The sequence below is a fragment of the Oncorhynchus keta genome, chromosome 20 (genome assembly GCF_023373465.1).
Source record: "Oncorhynchus keta strain PuntledgeMale-10-30-2019 chromosome 20, Oket_V2, whole genome shotgun sequence".
In the NCBI taxonomy this organism is placed as follows: domain Eukaryota; kingdom Metazoa; phylum Chordata; class Actinopteri; order Salmoniformes; family Salmonidae; genus Oncorhynchus; species Oncorhynchus keta.
Window position 1 is genome coordinate 43,827,728 of NC_068440.1, and position 22,457 is coordinate 43,850,184.

At 39.5% G+C, this 22,457-nt stretch overlaps 1 protein-coding gene across 9 annotated transcripts in view; it reads left to right on the plus strand.

Annotated features, from left to right (window-relative positions):
* tmem64 (transmembrane protein 64) overlaps window positions 1-22,457 on the plus strand; it is a 44,344-nt gene that overhangs the window by 11,431 nt on the left and 10,456 nt on the right. For all 9 annotated transcript variants that reach the window (XR_008073803.1, XR_008073804.1, XR_008073799.1 and 6 more), the window contains exon 2: window positions 16,566-16,721. Coding sequence is in view for 1 of the 9 variants with exons in the window: in XM_052473028.1 (XP_052328988.1) it covers window positions 16,566-16,721 (156 nt within the window). In the remaining 8 variants the exon portion in view is untranslated. The remainder of the gene's footprint in view (window positions 1-16,565; window positions 16,722-22,457) is intronic.

Consider the following 22,457-nt stretch of genomic DNA (forward strand, 5'->3'; position numbering starts at 1 on the left):
TGTAAATGATGTGATAACTTGGCTATATAGATGGGTTAGCTGACTGTAAATGATGTGATAATGTGGCTATATAGATGGGTTAGCTGACTGTAAATGATGTGATAACGTGGCTATATAGATGGGTTAGCTGACTGTAAATGATGTGATAACGTGGCTATATAGATGGGTTAGCTGACTGTAAATGATGTGATAACGTGGCTATATAGATGGGTTAGCTGACTGTAAATGATGTGATAACGTGGCTATATAGATGGGTTAGCTGACTGTAAATGATGTGATAACGTGGCTATATAGATGGGTTAGCTGACTGTAAATGATGTGATAACGTGGCTATATAGATGGGTTAGCTGACTGTAAATGATGTGATAACGTGGCTATATAGATGGGTTAGCTGACTGTAAATGATGTGATAACTTGGCTATATAGATGGGTTAGCTGGCTGTCAGATAAATGATGTGATAACGTGGCTATATAGATGGGTTAGCTGACTGTAAATGATGTGATAATGTGGCTATATAGATGGGTTAGCTGACTGTAAATGATGTGATAACGTGGCTATATAGATGGGTTAGCTGACTGTAAATGATGTGATAATGTGGCTATATAGATGGGTTAGCTGACTGTAAATGATGTGATAACGTGGCTATATAGATGGGTTAGCTGACTGTAAATGATGTGATAACTTGGCTATATAGATGGGTTAGCTGACTGTAAATGATGTGATAACTTGGCTATATAGATGGGTTAGCTGACTGTAAATGATGTGATAACGTGGCTATATAGACGGGTTAGCTGACTGTAAATGATGTGATAATGTGGCTATATAGATGGGTTAGCTGACTGTAAATGATGTGATAACTTGGCTATATAGATGGGTTAGCTGACTGTAAATGATGTGATAACTTGGCTATATAGATGGGTTAGCTGACTGTAAATGATGTGATAACGTGGCTATATAGATGGGTTAGCTGACTGTAAATGATGTGATAACGTGGCTATATAGATGGGTTAGCTGACTGTAAATGATGTGATAACGTGGCTATATAGATGGGTTAGCTGACTGTAAATGATGTGATAACGTGGCTATATAGATGGGTTAGCTGACTGTAAATGATGTGATAACGTGGCTATATAGATGGGTTAGCTGACTGTAAATGATGTGATAACGTGGCTATATAGATGGGTTAGCTGACTGTAAATGATGTGATAACGTGGCTATATAGATGGGTTAGCTGACTGTAAATGATGTGATAACGTGGCTATATAGATGGGTTAGCTGACTGTAAATGATGTGATAACGTGGCTATATAGATGGGTTAGCTGACTGTAAATGATGTGATAACGTGGCTATATAGATGGGTTAGCTGACTGTAAATGATGTGATAACGTGGCTATATAGATGGGTTAGCTGACTGTAAATGATGTGATAACGTGGCTATATAGATGGGTTAGCTGACTGTAAATGATGTGATAACGTGGCTATATAGATGGGTTAGCTGACTGTAAATGATGTGATAACGTGGCTATATAGATGGGTTAGCTGACTGTAAATGATGTGATAACGTGGCTATATAGATGGGTTAGCTGACTGTAAATGATGTGATAACTTGGCTATATAGATGGGTTAGCTGACTGTAAATGATGTGATAACTTGGCTATATAGATGGGTTAGCTGACTGTAAATGATGTGATAACGTGGCTATATAGACGGGTTAGCTGACTGTAAATGATGTGATAACGTGGCTATATAGATGGGTTAGCTGACTGTAAATGATGTGATAACGTGGCTATATAGATGGGTTAGCTGACTGTAAATGATGTGATAATGTGGCTATATACAGTGGGGCAAAAAAGTATTTATTCAGCCACCAATTGTGCAAGTTCTCCCACTTAAGAAGATGTGAGGCCTGTAATTTTCATCATAGGTACACTTCAACTATGACAGACAAAATGAGAGAACAAATCCAGAAAATCACATTGTAGGATTTTTAATGAATGTATTTGCAAATTATGGTGGAAAACAAGTATTTGGTCAATAACAAAAGTTTATCTCAATACATTGTTATATACCCTTTGTTGGGTATGTGATGAGTTAAAATAATTAGTGCAAAAAGATCAAGGCAGGTAGTCCGCTATTGGTTAACTATTTATCTCACTATTTAGCAGTCGTATGGCCTGGTGATAGAAGCTGTTTAACTCACTATTTAGCAGTCGTATGGCCTGGTGTTAGAAGCTGTTTATCTCACTATTTAGCAGTCGTATGGCCTGGTGATAGAAGCTGTTTAACTCACTATTTAGCAGTCGTATGGCCTGGTGATAGAAGCTGTTTAACTCACTATTTAGCAGTCGTATGGCCTGGTGTTAGAAGCTGTTTATCTCACTATTTAGCAGTCGTATGGCCTGGTGATAGAAGCTGTTTAACTCACTATTTAGCAGTCGTATGACCTGGTGTTAGAAGCTGTTTATCTCACTATTTAGCAGTTGTATGGCCTGGTGATAGAAGCTGTTTAACTCACTATTTAGCAGTCGTATGGCCTGGTGATAGAAGCTGTTTATCTCACTATTTAGCAGTCGTATGGCCTGGTGATAGAAGCTGTTTAACTCACTATTTAGCAGTCGTATGGCCTGGTGATAGAAGCTGTTTATCTCACTATTTAGCAGTCGTATGGCCTGGTGTTAGAAGCTGTTCAAGGTCCTTTTGGTTACAGACTGTTGGTTACAGACTGTTGGTTACAGACGGTTGGTTACAGACTGTTGGTTACAGACGGTTGGTTACAGACTGTTGGTTACAGACTGTTGGTTACAGACTGTTGGTTACAGACTGTTGGTTACAGACTGTTGGTTACAGACAGTTGGTTACAGACTGTTGGTTACAGACTGTTGGTTACAGACTGTTTGTTACAGACAAGGTGCATCAGTCCAGCTTGCTGTGTGAAAAGAGAGAACAGTTCATGACTTGGGAGGCTGGAGTCTTTGACAATTTTTAAGGCTTTCATCTGACACCGCCTGGTATAGAGGTCCTGCCTGGATGGCAGGAAGCTCGGCCCCAGTGATGTACTGGGCCGTACGCACTACCTTCTGAAGTGCCTTGCGTTGTCATTGAATCATTGCTCGCTCAGGCACACCAGATGTTAGGTCTAGGATGAGTACATTGTTCTGATAGGCTGATCAGATATGATCTACTGAACGAGCCTATCAGGAATGGAGCTTACCCACTATAAATATTAACCACAAAACATGTCCCCTTTTTAAATCATACACATCATTTATGCAAATCTATCAGCATAGATAACAAGCTAGTTTGCTAGCTAGCTCACAAGACTAGCGAACTAGCTAGCTCACAAGACTAGCGAACTAGCTAGCTCACAAGACTAGCGAACTAGCTAGCTCACAAGAGTACCGAACTTGCTAGCTCACAAGACTACCGAACTAGCTAGCTCACAAGACTACCGAACTAGCTAGCTCACAAGACTACCGAACTAGCTAGCTCACAAGACTACCGAACTAGCTAGCTCACAAGACTACCGAACTAGCTAGCTCACAAGACTACCGAACTTGCTAGCTCACAAGACTACCGAACTAGCTAGCTCACAAGACTACCGAACTAGCTAGCTCACAAGACTACCGAACTTGCTAGCTCACAAGACTACCGAACTAGCTAGCTCACAAGACTACCGAACTTGCTAGCTCACAAGACTACCGAACTAGCTAGCTCACAAGACTACCGAACTTGCTAGCTCACAAGACTAGCCAAGTTAGTTGAATTGTTCCTTGCATACGATTGCATGTTGTCTTGGGGACGGAGCTGCTTGTTAGGCCAATAAAAGGTCACATAGACATCGTTCAGGGCTTAAATACCTCACGCATTGTGATCACAGGGCTCCTTGATGAGGTGGGGATCATTCATCTCAACAAATTAATGGATGATGCATTTTATCTCGATCTCCACAAAACATATTTTTTCTCGACATAACGAGGGAATTATTATAATATTTTTACCACGTCGCTGCATTTCCCCTACGGACTCGGGAGAGGCGAAGGTCGAGAGCCGCTCCTCCGAAACACGACCCTGACAAGCCGCACTGCTTCTTGAGAATACTGCTCGCTTAACCTGGAAGCCAGAAGCACCAATGTGTCGGAGGAAACATCCCAGCAGGCTAAACCCTCCTCTAACCCGGACGACGCTGGGCCAATTGTGTCTCCCAGTCACAGCTGACTGTGATGCAGCCTGGGATCAAACCCGGGTCAAGTAGTGATGCCTCGAGCACTGAGGTGCAGTGCCTTAGATCGCTGCGCCACTCGTTGTGACCTGAGGATTCGTCCCAAATGGCACCCTATTCATTACATAGTGCACTAACATGGGAATAAGGTACCCTTTTTGGGATGCTGGCTGAGTGAGTCGTATAGGATTGTAGCTTCCAACCAGTCAGTCAGTAGCAGGTCCTACTTTTCAAAGTAGTGCACTATGTAGGAAATAAGATGCCATTTGGGACAGGGACACTGTGATGTTGGATTTGGAAGTTCCCTGTCCAAAAGGTTATCGCGTCCCATGAGTAGGAGTGCTGATATAGGACCCCCCATATAATCTTATGCACTGTAATCTAAAAGGTGTAACTAATTTCACTATCAGATTTGGGGCGGCAGCGTAGCCTAGTGGTTAGAGCGTTGGACTAGTAACCGGAAGGTTGCGAGTTCAAACCCCCGAGCTGACAAGGTACAAATCTGTCGTTCTGCCCCTGAACAAGGCAGTTAACCCACTGTTCCCAGGCCGTCATTGAAAGTAAGAATGTGTTCTCAACTGACTTGCCTGGTTAAATAAAGGTAAAATTAAATCAGCACTCTGAGTCTATTTAAAAAACGCTTCCTGGGAAGGAAGGGGGTGAATTCCATGCCAGCGTAGCCCGGAAATCTTTTCGGTATCTCCAATTTCTTCTTCTGCCAATTTTCACAGTAACTTCAAGATGTTTTCACATTTTCTTTTACATTTGATTAAAATTTTCTTCCCGGGAGAGAATCACGATGAGTGGCCTTTTTTTAGACCTAAAAATGCCTCCTGTAAGAGCCTGTGTATTATTATTATTATTATTATTATTACTGTGGTCTGTGTACATGATGAACAAGACTACATCTTGTTGTCGATGTTCTCCTTATAGTGTTGCTCGAACATATGGAGTGTCTCAATTGCGAAATATACTTTTTTTCACATTAATTTATTCAACATTTAAAAAAATATATATATATTTAGATTTGTATTATTTTTAGGCATATTGCTCAAATATATGCTCTTTCTATACCCCTCAAACATGTTCAACTCCCACAGTGGGCCTACATAGAAATTGACATTATAGGTCATTATCCAATCATAGCCCTCCTTTAGGATTGCACATTCAGCAAATCATAAAGCAGTGGCAGTTCCCTTTTTGAAACCATTTTCACATTCACTGTGTTCGTGGTGCTCCTAAAATGGATCGTACCTCCTGAATTAGCAGAGAGCCTCCAGTAGATGGATCATACCTCCTGAATTAGCAGAGAGCCTCCAGTAGATGGATCGTACCTCCTGAATTAGCAGAGAGCCTCCAGTAGATGGATCGTACCTCCTGAATTAGCAGAGAGCCTCCAGTAGATGGATCATACCTCCTGAATTAGCAGAGAGCCTCCAGTAGATGGATCATACCTCCTGAATTAGCAGAGAGCCTCCAGTAGATGGATCATACCTCCTGAATTAGCAGAGAGCCTCCAGTAGATGGATCATACCTCCTGAATTAGCAGAGAGCCTCCAGTAGATGGATCATACCTCCTGAATTAGCAGAGAGCCTCCAGCAGATGGATCATACCTCCTGAATTAGCAGAGAGCCTCCAGTAGATGGCTCATACCTCCTGAATTAGCAGAGAGCCTCCAGTAGATGGCTCATACCTCCTGAATTAGCAGAGAGCCTCCAGTAGATGGATCGTACCTCCTGAATTAGCAGAGAGCCTCCAGTAGATGGATCATACCTCCTGAATTAGCAGAGAGCCTCCAGTAGATGGACCATACCTCCTGAATTAGCAGAGAGCCTCCAGTAGATGGATCATACCTCCTGAATTAGCAGAGAGCCTCCAGTAGATGGCTCATACCTCCTGAATTAGCAGAGAGCCTCCAGTAGATGGATCGTACCTCCTGAATTAGCAGAGAGCCTCCAGTAGATGGCTCGTACCTCCTGAATTAGCAGAGAGCCTCCAGTAGATGGATCATACCTCCTGAATTAGCAGAGAGCCTCCAGTAGATGGATCATACCTCCTGAATTAGCAGAGAGCCTCCAGTAGATGGATCGTACCTCCTGAATTAGCAGAGAGCCTCCAGTAGATGGATCGTACCTCCTGAATTAGCAGAGAGCCTCCAGTAGATGGATCATACCTCCTGAATTAGCAGAGAGCCTCCAGTAGATGGATCATACCTCCTGAATTAGCAGAGAGCCTCCAGTAGATGGATCGTACCTCCTGAATTAGCAGAGTGCCTCCAGTAGATGGATCATACCTCCTGAATTAGCAGAGAGCCTCCAGTAGATGGATCTACCTCCTGAATTAGCAGAGAGCCTCCAGTAGATGGATCGTACCTCCTGAATTAGCAGAGAGCCTCCAGTAGATGGATCGTACCTCCTGAATTAGCAGAGAGCCTCCAGTAGATGGCTCATACACTAAGGAGTATATTGACAATTATGTTATCAATATCATGTACTGTACACAGATCATAGGGTCTTTCCAGGAGGCATGTATAAGTCTAAAATAACCACATTCATCATCATTTTCTCAATGATAATGGATGTCAAACATCCTTCCTCCCAATGAAGTTTACCAGAACAAATTGAGATACCAAAAAACTAATATGGTCTATGCATGGAATCGCCCTTGGGTGACGTTCTCTGTCTGTCCAAAGGTTACAATGCCCCTCCTAGGACAGGAGCCGAGACGGCTTTTTGACCCTCCACACTGTTGAACAGACAGACGCTTCCAAATCACACCATTGTAGAAGTAGTGAATAACGTTGTTCCCCTTCGATGTTTGCTGATCTGATGGGTATAATCAGAATATAGTGGGAACGATTTCTTACCGATCAGCAAACATTTTAATGTATTTTATTTCACCTTTATTTAACCAGGTATTTATATATATAACCCTTTATTTAACCAGGTATTTATATATATAACCCTTTATTTAACCAGGTATTTATATATATAACCCTTTATTTAACCAGGTATTTATATATATAACCCTTTATTTAACCAGGTATTTATATATATATAACCCTTTATTTAACCAGGTATTTATATATATAACCCTTTATTTAACCAGGTATTTATATATATAACCCTTTATTTAACCAGGTATTTATATATATAACCCTAACCCTTTATTTAACCAGGTATTTATATATATAACCCTAACCCTTTATTTAACCAGGTATTTATATATATAACCCTTTATTTAACCAGGTATTGATATATATATATATATATATATATATATATATATATATATATATATATATATATATATATATATATATATATATATATATATAACCCTAACCCTTTATTTAACCAGGTATTTATATATATAACCCTAACCCTTTATTTAACCAGGTATTTATATATATAACCCTAACCCTTTATTTAACCAGGTATTTATATATATAACCCTTTATTTAACCAGATATTTATATATATAACCCTTTATTTAACCAGGTATTTATATATATAACCCTAACCCTTTATTTAACCAGGTATTTATATATATAACCTAACCCTTTATTTAACCAGGTATTTATATATATAACCCTTTATTTAAGCAGGTATTTATATATATATATAACCCTAACCCTTTATTTAACCAGGTATTTATATATATAACCCTTTATTTAACCAGGTATTTATATATATAACCCTTTATTTAACCAGGTATTTATATATATAACCCTTTATTTAACCAGGAAGGCCAAGTTGAGAACAAGTTCTCATTTACAACTACGACCTGGCCAAGATAAAGGAAAGCAGTGCGACACAGACAACAACACAGAGTTACAACATGGAGTAAAACAAACATACAAAAAAATAAATCTATATACCATGTGACCAAATGAGGTAGGATAAGAGAGGTAAGGCAATAAATAGGCCATGGTGGCGAAGTAATTACAATATAGCAATTAAACACTGGAATGGTAGATTGAAGGGAACAGGTTTAGTATTGTCGGGAATCTGGAGAGTTGCTATCTTGTAGTAGACGCCTGCAGTAGTTAGTCATTAATTCAATCCCAGACAATTTAACCCGTTTACATTAGTCGCTAAGTGATAGATTGGCTTTACAACTGAGCCAATTGTAGTGTATAGTTGATTTAGGAAGGCCTATCCTTGAGACACTTCTGTTAGTATACTAGAGATCTATCCTATATATGTCATTAGGGCTGGGCCTAATAGGGCTGGGCCTACTAGGGCTGGACCTACTAGGGCTGGGCGTACTAGGGCTGGGCCTACTAGGGCTGGGCCTACTAGGGCTGGGCCTACTAGGGCTGGGCCTACTAGGGCTGGGCCTACTAGGGCTGGGCGTACTAGGGCTGGGCCTACTAGGGCTGGGCCTACTAGGGCTGGGCCTACTAGGGCTGGGCCTACTAGGGCTGGGCCTACTAGGGCTGGGCCTACTAGGGCTGGGCGTACTAGGGCTGGGCCTACTAGGGCTGGGCCTACTAGGGCTGGGCGTACTAGGGCTGGGCCTACTAGGGCTGGGCCTACTAGGGCTGGGCCTACTAGGGCTGGGCCTACTAGGGCTGGGCCTACTAGGGCTGGGCCTACTAGGGCTGGGCCTACTAGGGCTGGGCGTACTAGGGCTGGGCGTACTAGGGCTGGGCCTACTAGGGCTGGGCCTACTAGGGCTAGGCCTCGTGTTTAACCAAGTGTTTAACCAAGTGTTTAACCAAGTGTTGTGTTTAACCAAGTATTTAACCAAGTGTTTAACCAAGTGTTGTGTTTAACCAAGTATTTAACCAAGTGTTTAACCAAGTATTTAACCAAGTGTTGTGTTTAACCAAGTATTTAACCAAGTGTTTAACCAAGTATTTAACCAAGTGTTTAACCAAGTGTTTAACCAAGTGTTTAACCAAGTGTTTAACCAAGTGTTTAACCAAGTGTTTAACCAAGTGTTGTGTTTAACCAAGTATTTAACCAAGTGTTTAACCAAGTATTTAACCAAGTGTTTAACCAAGTATTTAACCAAGTGTTTAACCAAGTGTTTAACCAAGTATTTAACCAAGTATTTAACCAAGTGTTTAACCAAGTATTTAACCAAGTGTTTAACCAAGTATTTAACCAAGTGTTTAACCAAGTGTTGTGTTTAACCAAGTGTTTAACCAAGTGTTGTGTTTAACCAAGTATTTAACCAAGTATTTAACCAAGTGTTTAACCAAGTGTTGTGTTTAACCAAGTATTTAACCAAGTGTTTAACCAAGTGTTTAACCAAGTGTTGTGTTTAACCAAGTATTTAACCAAGTGTTTAACCAAGTATTTAACCAAGTGTTTAACCAAGTATTTAACCAAGTGTTTAACCAAGTGTTTAACCAAGTATTTAACCAAGTATTTAACCAAGTGTTTAACCAAGTATTTAACCAAGTATTTAACCAAGTGTTTAACCAAGTATTTAACCAAGTGTTTAACCAAGTGTTTAACCAAGTGTTGTGTTTAACCAAGTATTTAACCAAGTATTTAACCAAGTATTTAACCAAGTGTTTAACCAAGTGTTTAACCAAGTGTTGTGTTTAACCAAGTGTTTAACCAAGTATTTAACCAAGTGTTTAACCAAGTGTTGTGTTTAACCAAGTATTTAACCAAGTATTTAACCAAGTGTTTAACCAAGTGTTTAACCAAGTGTTGTGTTTAACCAAGTGTTTAACCAAGTGTTTAACCAAGTGTTGTGTTTAACCAAGTGTTTAACCAAGTATTTAACCAAGTGTTGTGTTTAACCAAGTATTTAACCAAGTGTTGTGTTTAACCAAGTATTTAACCAAGTATTTAACCAAGTGTTGTGTTTAACCAAGTATTTAACCAAGTATTTAACCAAGTGTTTAACCAAGTGTTTAACCAAGTGTTGTGTTTAACCAAGTGTTTAACCAAGTATTTAACCAAGTGTTTAACCAAGTGTTGTGTTTAACCAAGTGTTTAACCAAGTATTTAACCAAGTGTTTAACCAAGTGTTGTGTTTAACCAAGTGTTTAACCAAGTATTTAACCAAGTGTTTAACCAAGTGTTTAACCAAGTGTTGTGTTTAACCAAGTGTTTAACCAAGTATTTAACCAAGTGTTTAACCAAGTGTTGTATTTAACCAAGTGTTTAACCAAGTATTTAACCAAGTGTTTAACCAAGTGTTGTGTTTAACCAAGTGTTTAACCAAGTATTTAACCAAGTGTTTAACCAAGTGTTGTGTTTAACCAAGTGTTGTGTTTAACCAAGTGTTTAACCAAGTATTTAACCAAGTGTTTAACCAAGTGTTTAACCAAGTGTTTAACCAAGTGTTTAACCAAGTGTTTAACCAAGTGTTGTGTTTAACCAAGTGTTTAACCAAGTGTTTAACCAAGTATTTAACCAAGTATTTAACCAAGTGTTTAACCAAGTGTTTAACCAAGTGTTTAACCAAGTATTTAACCAAGTGTTGTGTTTAACCAAGTGTTTAACCAAGTGTTTAACCAAGTGTTTAACCAAGTATTTAACCAAGTGTTTAACCAAGTGTTGTGTTTAACCAAGTATTTAACCAAGTATTTAACCAAGTATTTAACCAAGTGTTTAACCAAGTGTTGTGTTTAACCAAGTGTTGTGTTTAACCAAGTGTTTAACCACGTATTTAACCAAGTATTTAACCAAGTGTTTAACCAAGTGTTTAACCAAGTATTTAACCAAGTGTTGTGTTTAACCAAGTATTTAACCAAGTGTTTAACCAAGTATTTAACCAAGTGTTTAACCAAGTATTTAACCAAGTATTTAACCAAGTATTTAACCAAGTGTTTAACCAAGTGTTTAACCAAGTATTTAACCAAGTATTTAACCAAGTGTTTAACCAAGTATTTAACCAAGTATTTAACCAAGTATTTAACCAAGTGTTTAACCAAGTATTTAACCAAGTGTTTAACCAAGTGTTGTGTTTAACCAAGTATTTAACCAAGTATTTAACCAAGTATTTAACCAAGTGTTTAACAAAGTGTTTAACCAAGTGTTGTGTTTAACCAAGTGTTTAACCAAGTATTTAACCAAGTGTTTAACCAAGTGTTGTGTTTAACCAAGTATTTAACCAAGTGTTTAACCAAGTGTTTAACCAAGTGTTGTGTTTAACCAAGTATTTAACCAAGTGTTTAACCAAGTATTTAACCAAGTGTTTAACCAAGTATTTAACCAAGTGTTTAACCAAGTGTTTAACCAAGTATTTAACCAAGTATTTAACCAAGTGTTTAACCAAGTATTTAACCAAGTATTTAACCAAGTATTTAACCAAGTGTTTAACCAAGTATTTAACCAAGTGTTTAACCAAGTGTTGTGTTTAACCAAGTATTTAACCAAGTATTTAACCAAGTGTTTAACCAAGTGTTTAACCAAGTGTTGTGTTTAACCAAGTGTTTAACCAAGTATTTAACCAAGTGTTTAACCAAGTGTTGTGTTTAACCAAGTATTTAACCAAGTATTTAACCAAGTGTTTAACCAAGTGTTTAACCAAGTGTTTAACCAAGTGTTGTGTTTAACCAAGTATTTAACCAAGTGTTTAACCAAGTGTTTAACCAAGTGTTGTGTTTAACCAAGTGTTTAACCAAGTATTTAACCAAGTGTTGTGTTTAACCAAGTATTTAACCAAGTGTTGTGTTTAACCAAGTATTTAACCAAGTATTTAACCAAGTGTTGTGTTTAACCAAGTATTTAACCAAGTATTTAACCAAGTGTTTAACCAAGTGTTTAACCAAGTGTTGTGTTTAACCAAGTGTTTAACCAAGTATTTAACCAAGTGTTTAACCAAGTGTTGTGTTTAACCAAGTGTTTAACCAAGTATTTAACCAAGTGTTTAACCAAGTGTTGTGTTTAACCAAGTGTTTAACCAAGTATTTAACCAAGTGTTTAACCAAGTGTTGTGTTTAACCAAGTGTTTAACCAAGTATTTAACCAAGTGTTTAACCAAGTGTTGTATTTAACCAAGTGTTTAACCAAGTATTTAACCAAGTGTTTAACCAAGTGTTGTGTTTAACCAAGTGTTTAACCAAGTATTTAACCAAGTGTTTAACCAAGTGTTGTGTTTAACCAAGTGTTGTGTTTAACCAAGTGTTTAACCAAGTATTTAACCAAGTGTTTAACCAAGTGTTTAACCAAGTGTTTAACCAAGTGTTTAACCAAGTGTTTAACCAAGTGTTTAACCAAGTATTTAACCAAGTGTTGTGTTTAACCAAGTGTTTAACCAAGTGTTTAACCAAGTATTTAACCAAGTATTTAACCAAGTGTTTAACCAAGTGTTTAACCAAGTATTTAACCAAGTGTTGTGTTTAACCAAGTGTTTAACCAAGTGTTTAACCAAGTGTTTAACCAAGTATTTAACCAAGTGTTTAACCAAGTGTTGTGTTTAACCAAGTATTTAACCAAGTATTTAACCAAGTATTTAACCAAGTGTTTAACCAAGTGTTGTGTTTAACCAAGTGTTTAACCACGTATTTAACCAAGTATTTAACCAAGTGTTTAACCAAGTGTTTAACCAAGTATTTAACCAAGTGTTGTGTTTAACCAAGTATTTAACCAAGTGTTTAACCAAGTATTTAACCAAGTGTTTAACCAAGTATTTAACCAAGTATTTAACCAAGTATTTAACCAAGTGTTTAACCAAGTGTTTAACCAAGTATTTAACCAAGTATTTAACCAAGTGTTGTGTTTAACCAAGTATTTAACCAAGTGTTTAACCAAGTGTTGTGTTTAACCAAGTATTTAACCAAGTGTTTAACCAAGTGTTGTGTTTAACCAAGTATTTAACCAAGTATTTAACCAAGTATTTAACCAAGTATTTAACCAAGTATTTAACCAAGTGTTTAACCAAGTATTTAACCAAGTGTTTAACCAAGTGTTGTGTTTAACCAAGTGTTTAACCAAGTGTTTAACCAAGTATTTAACCAAGTATTTAACCAAGTGTTGTATTTAACCAAGTATTTAACCAAGTGTTTAACCAAGTGTTTAACCAAGTGTTTAACCAAGTATTTAACCAAGTGTTTAACCAAGTGTTTAACCAAGTGTTTAACCAAGTATTTAACCAAGTGTTTAACCAAGTATTTAACCAAGTGTTTAACCAAGTGTTTAACCAAGTGTTTAACCAAGTATTTAACCAAGTGTTTAACCAAGTATTTAACCAAGTATTTAACCAAGTGTTTAACCAAGTGTTTAACCAAGTGTTTAACCAAGTATTTAACCAAGTATTTAACCAAGTGTTTAACCAAGTGTTTAACCAAGTATTTAACCAAGTGTTTAACCAAGTATTTAACCAAGTATTTAACCAAGTGTTTAACCAAGTATTTAACCAAGTGTTTAACCAAGTATTTAACCAAGTGTTTAACCAAGTATTTAACCAAGTGTTTAACCAAGTATTGCAATTGCGATTTGACTTGGATTGTATTGCGATTGTACAGCAAAACACTTCGGTGAACTGCATAATCGCCCTAATAGCTACTACTATATAGCCTACTGCCATGTAGCCTACTGCCATGTAGCCTACTGCCATGTAGCCTACTGCCATATAGCCTACTGCCATGTAGCCTACTGCCATGTAGCCTACTGCCATGTAGCCTACTGCCATATAGCCTACTGCCATATAGCCTACTGCCATGTAGCCTACTGCCAAGTAGCCTACTGCCATGTAGCCTACTGCCATGTAGCCTACTGCCATGTAGCCTACTGCCATATAGCCTACTGCCATGTAGCCTACTGCCATGTAGCCTACTGCCATGTAGCCTACTGCCATGTAGCCTACTGCCATATAGCCTACTGCCATGTAGCCTACTGCCATATAGCCTACTGCCATGTAGCCTACTGCCATGTAGCCTACTGCCATATAGCCTACTGCCATTTAGCCTACTGCCATTTAGCCTACTGCCATGTAGCCTACTGCCATGTAGCCTACTGCCATATAGCCTACTGCCATGTAGCCTACTGCCATATAGCCTACTGCCATGTAGCCTACTGCCATGTAGCCTACTGCCATATAGCCTACTGCCATATAGCCTACTGCCATGTAGCCTACTGCCATGTAGCCTACTGCCATGTAGCCTACTGCCATGTAGCCTACTGCCATGTAGCCTACTGCCATATAGCCTACTGCCATGTAGCCTACTGCCATGTAGCCTACTGCCATATAGCCTACTGCCATGTAGCCTACTGCCATGTAGCCTACTGCCATGTAGCCTACTGCCATATAGCCTACTGCCATGTAGCCTACTGCCATGTAGCCTACTGCCATGTAGCCTACTGCCATGTAGCCTACTGCCATGTAGCCTACTGCCATATAGCCTACTGCCATGTAGCCTACTGCCATGTAGCCTACTGCCATGTAGCCTACTGCCATATAGCCTACTGCCATGTAGCCTACTGCTCTTCAGTATGCACCTCGGAATTGGATGTGTCTGTTTTCACTTGTAGCCTGTGAGAAAGACCCGATCATGTGATGGGGCTCAGGGAGAAGGGCGCAACGGCCCCTGGCCACAAAAGGCATGGATTACGCCAACACAAAGGGGATGCCGCCGTAGCAAGTGTTTGTCAAAATGTGAATGAGAGACTGATGTAGTGTGTACAGCCTGCGTAAAAAAAAAACTAAGCAGAGCTCATACCTTTTCAAGACACTTTTTCTTTCAAATCATCATTAGTCGTATCAATGTATTAAACATCAATCTTTCATTCTATAAAATAATGCCACGGAATACTAAGCCAATCTTGTCTGCTAAATGAACTAGTGTAGCCCACAGCTATATGGCATAGCCAGATCAGGACCGAACATAAGGACAGGGCCTAACATAAGGACAGGGCCTAACATAAGGACAACTAAATGAACTAGTGTAGCCCACAGCCATTTGGCACAGACTGATCAGGACCTAACATAAGGACAGGGCCTAACATAAGGACAGGGCCTAACATAAGGACAACTAAATTAACTAGTGTAGCCCACAGCCATTTGGCACAGCCAGATCAGGACCGAACATAAGGACAGGGCCTAACATAAGGACAGGGCCTAACATAAGGACAACTAAATTAACTAGTGTAGCCCACAGCCATTTGGCATAGCCAGATCAGGACCGAACATAAGGACAACTAAATGAACTAGTGTAGCCCACAGCCATTTGGCATAGCCAGATCAGGACCGAACATAAGGACAGGGCCTAACATAAGGACAACTAAATGAACTAGTGTAGCCCACAGCCATTTGGCATAGCCAGATCAGGACCGAACATAAGGACAGGGCCTAACATAAGGACAGGGCCTAACATAAGGACAACTAAATGAACTAGTGTAGCCCACAGCCATTTGGCATAGCCAGATCAGGACCGAACATAAGGACAGGGCCTAACATAAGGACAACTAAATGAACTAGTGTAGCCCACAGCCATATGGCACAGCCAGATCAGGACCTAACATCTTGTCTACTAAATGAACTGGTGTAGCCCACAGCCAGATCAGGACCGAACATAAAGACAACTGAGTATGCTATTCTGTTCTTCTGAAATAGACTACATTTTCTTCATATCGTGTTTCTTTAGACCTGTCGTAAATAAATAATGGATTTATTGTGACGGTGTAGACTAAATTACATGGAGTTATTCGACTTATTCAAATGTACATGTTCCAAAGGTCTGTATCAGTGGCTTGTAGGCTGTGTGTGGAAGCCAGGAGATGCTAAATGTGTTTTATGTTAATTAACGGTCGATTACCGTGAGCCCAACAGTTATTTGCTTGACAATCACCGGCTGACTAAATCTTGTGACCTCCACAGCCCTACTACCCCTCACCGCCAATATCTGCTAGGCTAGGGAACAGTAAGCATAATACCTGCAGTCTGTCTGTACCAAGGTCATTTCATCAGTCCTGGGATGTTCCAGGCCAAGGAGACTGAAACACCGTTCTATAGAGTAACGTAGTGATACGAAACAAGAGACTGAGCTAGGTGGAACTGTAAGCTTCAATAATCTACGGCAGCCTGAGGCTGAAAAAGTTGTTAACTTTAAAAAAATATATATGTTTTTAGATTAGTTAAGAGAAACGTGACACCACTTAAGAGGTTATAGCTATTCACTAATCTGTAAGAGAAATGATCGATCTCGCAAATAAAGGTTGAAAAACACAGACGCCTTCCTATCTTTCACCTTTTTAATATCTGAGATTGATTGTTTCCTCTACAGACTAGCGTCTTGTCCAAGTGGTGTACTTCGCCATGAAGCTGGCTACAGAAACAGGAAGTAGGCCGTTCTGGCCGGGACAAGACTAAGTTTGAAACACTAAGTTTGAAACACTAAGTTTGAAACACTAAGTTTGAAACATTCCTTTCAGATCACAGACGTGTCGTTGCCAAACTACCTGGTGGCGTCGTCAGTCGGCCTGCTGCCCACACAGCTCCTAAACTCCTACCTGGGCACCACGCTGCGCACCATGGAGGACGTCATCGCAGAACAGAGCATCAGCGGATACCTGGTCTTCAGTCTACAGGTGAGTCAGAGGATACCTGGTCTTCAGTCTACAGGTGAGTCAGAGGATACCTGGTCTTCAGTCTACAGGTGAGTCAGAGGATACCTGGTCTTCAGTCTACAGGTGAGTCAGAGGATACCTTGTCTTCAGTCTACAGGTGAGTCAGAACAGAGCATCAGCAGATACCTGGTCTTCAGTCTACAGGTGAGTCAGAGGATACCTTGTCTTCAGTCTACAGGTGAGTCAGAACAGAGCATCAGAGGATACCTTGTCTTCAGTCTACAGGTGAGTCAGAGGATACCTTGTCTTCAGTCTACAGGTGAGTCAGAACAGAGCATCAGAGGATACCTTGTCTTCAGTCTACAGGTGAGTCAGAGGATACCTGGTCTTCAGTCTACAGGTGAGTCAGAGGATACCTGGTCTTCAGTCTACAGGTGAGTCAGAGGATACCTGGTCTTCAGTCTACAGGTGAGTCAGAGGATACCTGGTCTTCAGTCTACAGGTGAGTCAGAGGATACCTGGTCTTCAGTCTACATGTGAGTCAGAGGATACCTGGTCTTCAGTCTACAGGTGAGTCAGAGGATACCTGGTCTTCAGTCTACAGGTGAGTCAGAGGATACCTGGTCTTCAGTCTACAGGTGAGTCAGAGGATACCTTGTCTTCAGTCTACAGGTGAGTCAGAGGATACCTGGTCTTCAGTCTACAGGTGAGTCAGAGGATACCTGGTCTTCAGTCTACAGGTGAGTCAGAGGATACCTGGTCTTCAGTCTACAGGTGAGTCAGAGGATACCTGGTCTTCAGTCTACAGGTGAGTCAGAGGATACCTGGTCTTCAGTCTACAGGTGAGTCAGAGGATACCTTGTCTTCAGTCTACAGGTGAGTCAGAACAGAGCATCAGAGGATACCTTGTCTTCAGTCTACAGGTGAGTCAGAGGATACCTGGTCTTCAGTCTACAGGTGAGTCAGAGGATACCTGGTCTTCAGTCTACAGGTGAGTCAGAGGATACCTGGTCTTCAGTCTACAGGTGAGTCAGAGGATACCTTGTCTTCAGTCTACAGGTGAGTCAGAGGATACCTGGTCTTCAGTCTACAGGTGAGTCAGAGGATACCTGGTCTTCAGTCTACAGGTGAGTCAGAGGATACCTGGTCTTCAGTCTACAGGTGAGTCAGAACAGAGCATCAGAGGATAACTGGCCTTCAGTCTACAGGTGAGTCAGAGGATACCTGGTCTTCAGTCTACAGGTGAGTCAGAGGATACCTGGTCTTCAGTCTACAGGTGAGTCAGAGGATACCTGGTCTTCAGTCTACAGGTGAGTCAGAGGATACCTGGTCTTCAGTCTACAGGTGAGTCAGAGGATACCTGGTCTTCAGTCTACAGGTGAGTCAGAGGATACCTGGTCTTCAGTCTACAGGTGAGTCAGAGGATACCTGGTCTTCAGTCTACAGGTGAGTCAGAGGATACCTGGTCTTCAGTCTACAGGTGAGTCAGAGGATACCTGGTCTTCAGTCTACATGTGAGTCAGAGGATACCTGGTCTTCAGTCTACAGGTGAGTCAGAGGATACCTGGTCTTCAGTCTACAGGTGAGTCAGAGGATACCTGGTCTTCAGTCTACAGGTGAGTCAGAGGATACCTTGTCTTCAGTCTACAGGTGAGTCAGAGGATACCTGGTCTTCAGTCTACAGGTGAGTCAGAGGATACCTGGTCTTCAGTCTACAGGTGAGTCAGAGGATACCTGGTCTTCAGTCTACAGGTGAGTCAGAACAGAGCATCAGCAGATACCTGGTCTTCAGTCTACAGGTGAGTCAGAGGATACCTGGTCTTCAGTCTACAGGTGAACCAGCAGCAGGGGTCTGTCCCCTGTCCTAAAACTGTATGGTTCTAAAACGGTATGGTTCTAAAACTGTGGGGTCCTAAAACTGTATGGTTCTAAAACGGTATGGTTCTAAAACTGTGTGGTCCTAAATCTGTATGGTTCTAAAACTGTATGGTTCTAAACAGGTATGGTTCTAAAACTGTATGGTCCTAAAACGGTATGGTTCTAAAACTGTATGGTTCTAATGGTTCTAAAACGGTATGGTTCTAAAACTGTATGGTCCTAAAATGGTATGGTTCTAAAACTGTATGGTTCTAATGGTTCTAAAACGGTATGGTTCTAAAACTGTATGGTTCTAAACAGGTATGGTTCTAAAACTGTATGGTCCTAAAACGGTATGGTTCTAAAACTGTATGGTTCTAAAACTGTGTGGTCCTAAAACTGTATGGTTCTAAAACGGTATGGTTCTAAAACTGTGTGGTCCTAAATCTGTATGGTCCTAATTCTGTGTGGTCCTAAAACTGTATGGTCCTCATCCACTATGGTCCTAACACTGTATGGTTCTAATGGTTCTAAAACTGTATGGTTCTAAAACTGTATGGTTCTAAAACTGTATGGTCCTAAAACTGTATGCTTCTAAAACTGTATGGTCCTAAAACTGTATGGTTCTAAAACTGTATTGGTTCTAAAACTGTATGGTTCTAAAACTGTATGGTCCTAAAACTGTATGGTTCTAAAACTGTATGGTCCTAAAACTGTATGGTCCTAAAACTGTATGGTTCTAAAACTGTATGATTCTAAAACTGTATAGTTCTAAATCTGTATGGTTCTAAAACTGTATGGTTCTAAAACTGTATGGTCCTCATCCACTATGGTCCTAAAACTGTATGGTTCTAAAACTGTATGGTTCTAAAACTGTATGGTTCTAAAACTGTATGGTCCTAAAACTGTATGGTTCTAAAACTGTATGGTTCTAAAACTGTATGGTCCTAAAACTGTATGGTCCTAAAACTGTATGGTTCTAAAACGGTATGGTTCTAAAACTGTATGGTTCTAAAACTGTGTGGTCCTAAAACTGTATGGTTCTAAAACGGTATGGTTCTAAAACTGTGTGGTCCTAAATCTGTATGGTCCTAATTCTGTGTGGTCCTAAAACTGTATGGTCCTCATCCACTATGGTCCTAACACTGTATGGTTCTAATGGTTCTAAAACTGTATGGTTCTAAAACTGTATGGTTCTAAAACTGTATGGTTCTAAAACTGTATGGTCCTAAAACTGTATGCTTCTAAAACTGTATGGTCCTAAAACTGTATGGTTCTAAAACTGTATTGGTTCTAAAACTGTATGGTTCTAAAACTGTATGGTCCTAAAACTGTATGGTTCTAAAACTGTATGGTCCTAAAACTGTATGGTCCTAAAACTGTATGGTCCTAAAACTGTATGGTTCTAAAACTGTATGGTTCTAAAACTGTATAGTTCTAAAACTGTATGGTTCTAAAACTGTATGGTTCTAAAACTGTATGGTCCTCATCCACTATGGTCCTAAAACTGTATGGTTCTAAAACTGTATGGTTCTAAAACTGTATGGTTCTAAAACTGTATGGTCCTAAAACTGTATGGTTCTAAAACTGTATGGTTCTAAAACTGTGGTTCTAAAACTGTGTGGTCCTAAAACTGTATGGTTCTAAAACTGTGTGGTTCTAAAACTGCGTGGTCCTAAAACTGTATGGTCCCCATCCACTATGGTCCTAAAACTGTATGGTTCTAAAACTGTATGGTTCTAAAACTGTATGGTTCTAAAACTGTATGGTTCTAAAACTGTACGGTTCTAAAACTGTGTGGTCCTAAAACTGTATGGTTCTAAAACTGTGTGGTTCTAAAACTGTGTGGTCCTAAAACTGTATGGTCCCCATCCACTATGGTCCTAAAACTGTATGGTTCTAAAACTGTAAGGTTCTAAAACTGTATGGTTCTAAAAATGTATGGTTCTAAAACTGTACGGTCCTAAAACTGTGTGGTCCTAAAACTGTATGGTTCTAAAACTGTGTGGTTCTAAAACTGTGTGGTCCTAAAACTGTATGGTCCCCATCCACTATGGTCCTAAAACTGTATGGTTCTAAAACTGTATGGTTCTAAAACTGTATGGTTCTAAAACTGTATGGTTCTAAAACTGTATGGTTCTAAAACTGTGTGGTTCTAAAACTGTATGGTTCTAGAACTGTATGGTCCTAAAACTGTATGGTCCTAAAACTGTATGGTCCTAAAACTGTATGGTCCTAGAACTGTATGGTCCTAAAACTGTATGGTCCTAAAACTGTATGGTCCTAAAACTGTATGGTTCTAAAACTGTATGGTCCTAAAACTGTATGGTCCTAAAACGGTATGGTTCTAAAACGGTATGGTTCTAAAACGGTATGGTCCTAAAACTGTGTGGTCCTAAAACTGTATGTTCCTCATCCACTATGGTTCTAAAACTGCATGGTTCTAAAACGGTATGGTTCTAAAACTGTATGGTTCTAAAACTGTGTGGTTCTAAAACGGTATAGTCCTAAAACTGTGTGGTCCTAAAACTGTGTGGTCCTAAACGGTATGGTTCTAAAACTGTATGGTCCTAAATCTGTATGGTTCTAAAACTGTATGGTCCTAAAACTGTATGGTCCTAAAACTGTATGGTTCTAAAACGGTATGGTCCTAAAACTGTATGGTCCTAAAACTGTATGGTTCTAAAACTGTATGGTCCTAAAACTGTATGGTCCTAAAACTGTATGGTTCTAAAACTGTATAGTTCTAAAACTGTATGGTTCTAAAACTGTATGGTCCTCATCCACTATGGTCCTAAAACTGTATGGTTCTAAAACTGTATGGTTCTAAAACTGTATGGTTCTAAAACTGTATGGTCCTAAAACTGTATGGTTCTAAAACTGTATGGTCCTAAAACTGTATGGTCCTAAAACTGTATGGTTCTAAAACTGTATGGATTCTAAAACTGTATGGTTCTAAAACTGTATGGTTCTAAAACTGTATGGTCCTAAAACTGTATGCTTCTAAAACTGTATGGTCCTAAAACTGTATGGTTCTAAAACTGTATAGTTCTAAAACTGTATGGTTCTAAAACTGTATGGTCCTCATCCACTATGGTCCTAAAACTGTATGGTTCTAAAACTGTATGGTTCTAAAACTGTATGGTTCTAAAACTGTATGGTCCTAAAACTGTATGGTTCTAAAACTGTATGGTCCTAAAACTGTATGGTCCTAAAACTGTATGGTTCTAAAACTGTATGGATTCTAAAACTGTATGGTTCTAAAACTGTATGGTTCTAAAACTGTATGGTCCTAAAACTGTATGCTTCTAAAACTGTATGGTCCTAAAACTGTATGGTTCTAAAACTGTATGGTTCTAAAACTGTATTGGTTCTAAAACTGTATGGTTCTAAAACTGTATGGTCCTAAAACTGTATGGTTCTAAAACTGTATGGTCCTAAAACTGTATGGTCCTAAAACTGTATGGTCCTAAAACTGTATGGTTCTAAAACTGTATGATTCTAAAACTGTATAGTTCTAAAACTGTATGGTTCTAAAACTGTATGGTTCTAAAACTGTATGGTCCTCATCCACTATGGTCCTAAAACTGTATGGTTCTAAAACTGTATGGTTCTAAAACTGTATGGTTCTAAAACTGTATGGTCCTAAAACTGTATGGTTCTAAAACTGTATGGTTCTAAAACTGTGGTTCTAAAACTGTGTGGTCCTAAAACTGTATGGTTCTAAAACTGTGTGGTTCTAAAACTGCGTGGTCCTAAAACTGTATGGTTCCCATCCACTATGGTCCTAAAACTGTATGGTTCTAAAACTGTATGGTTCTAAAACTGTATGGTTCTAAAACTGTATGGTTCTAAAACTGTACGGTTCTAAAACTGTGTGGTCCTAAAACTGTATGGTTC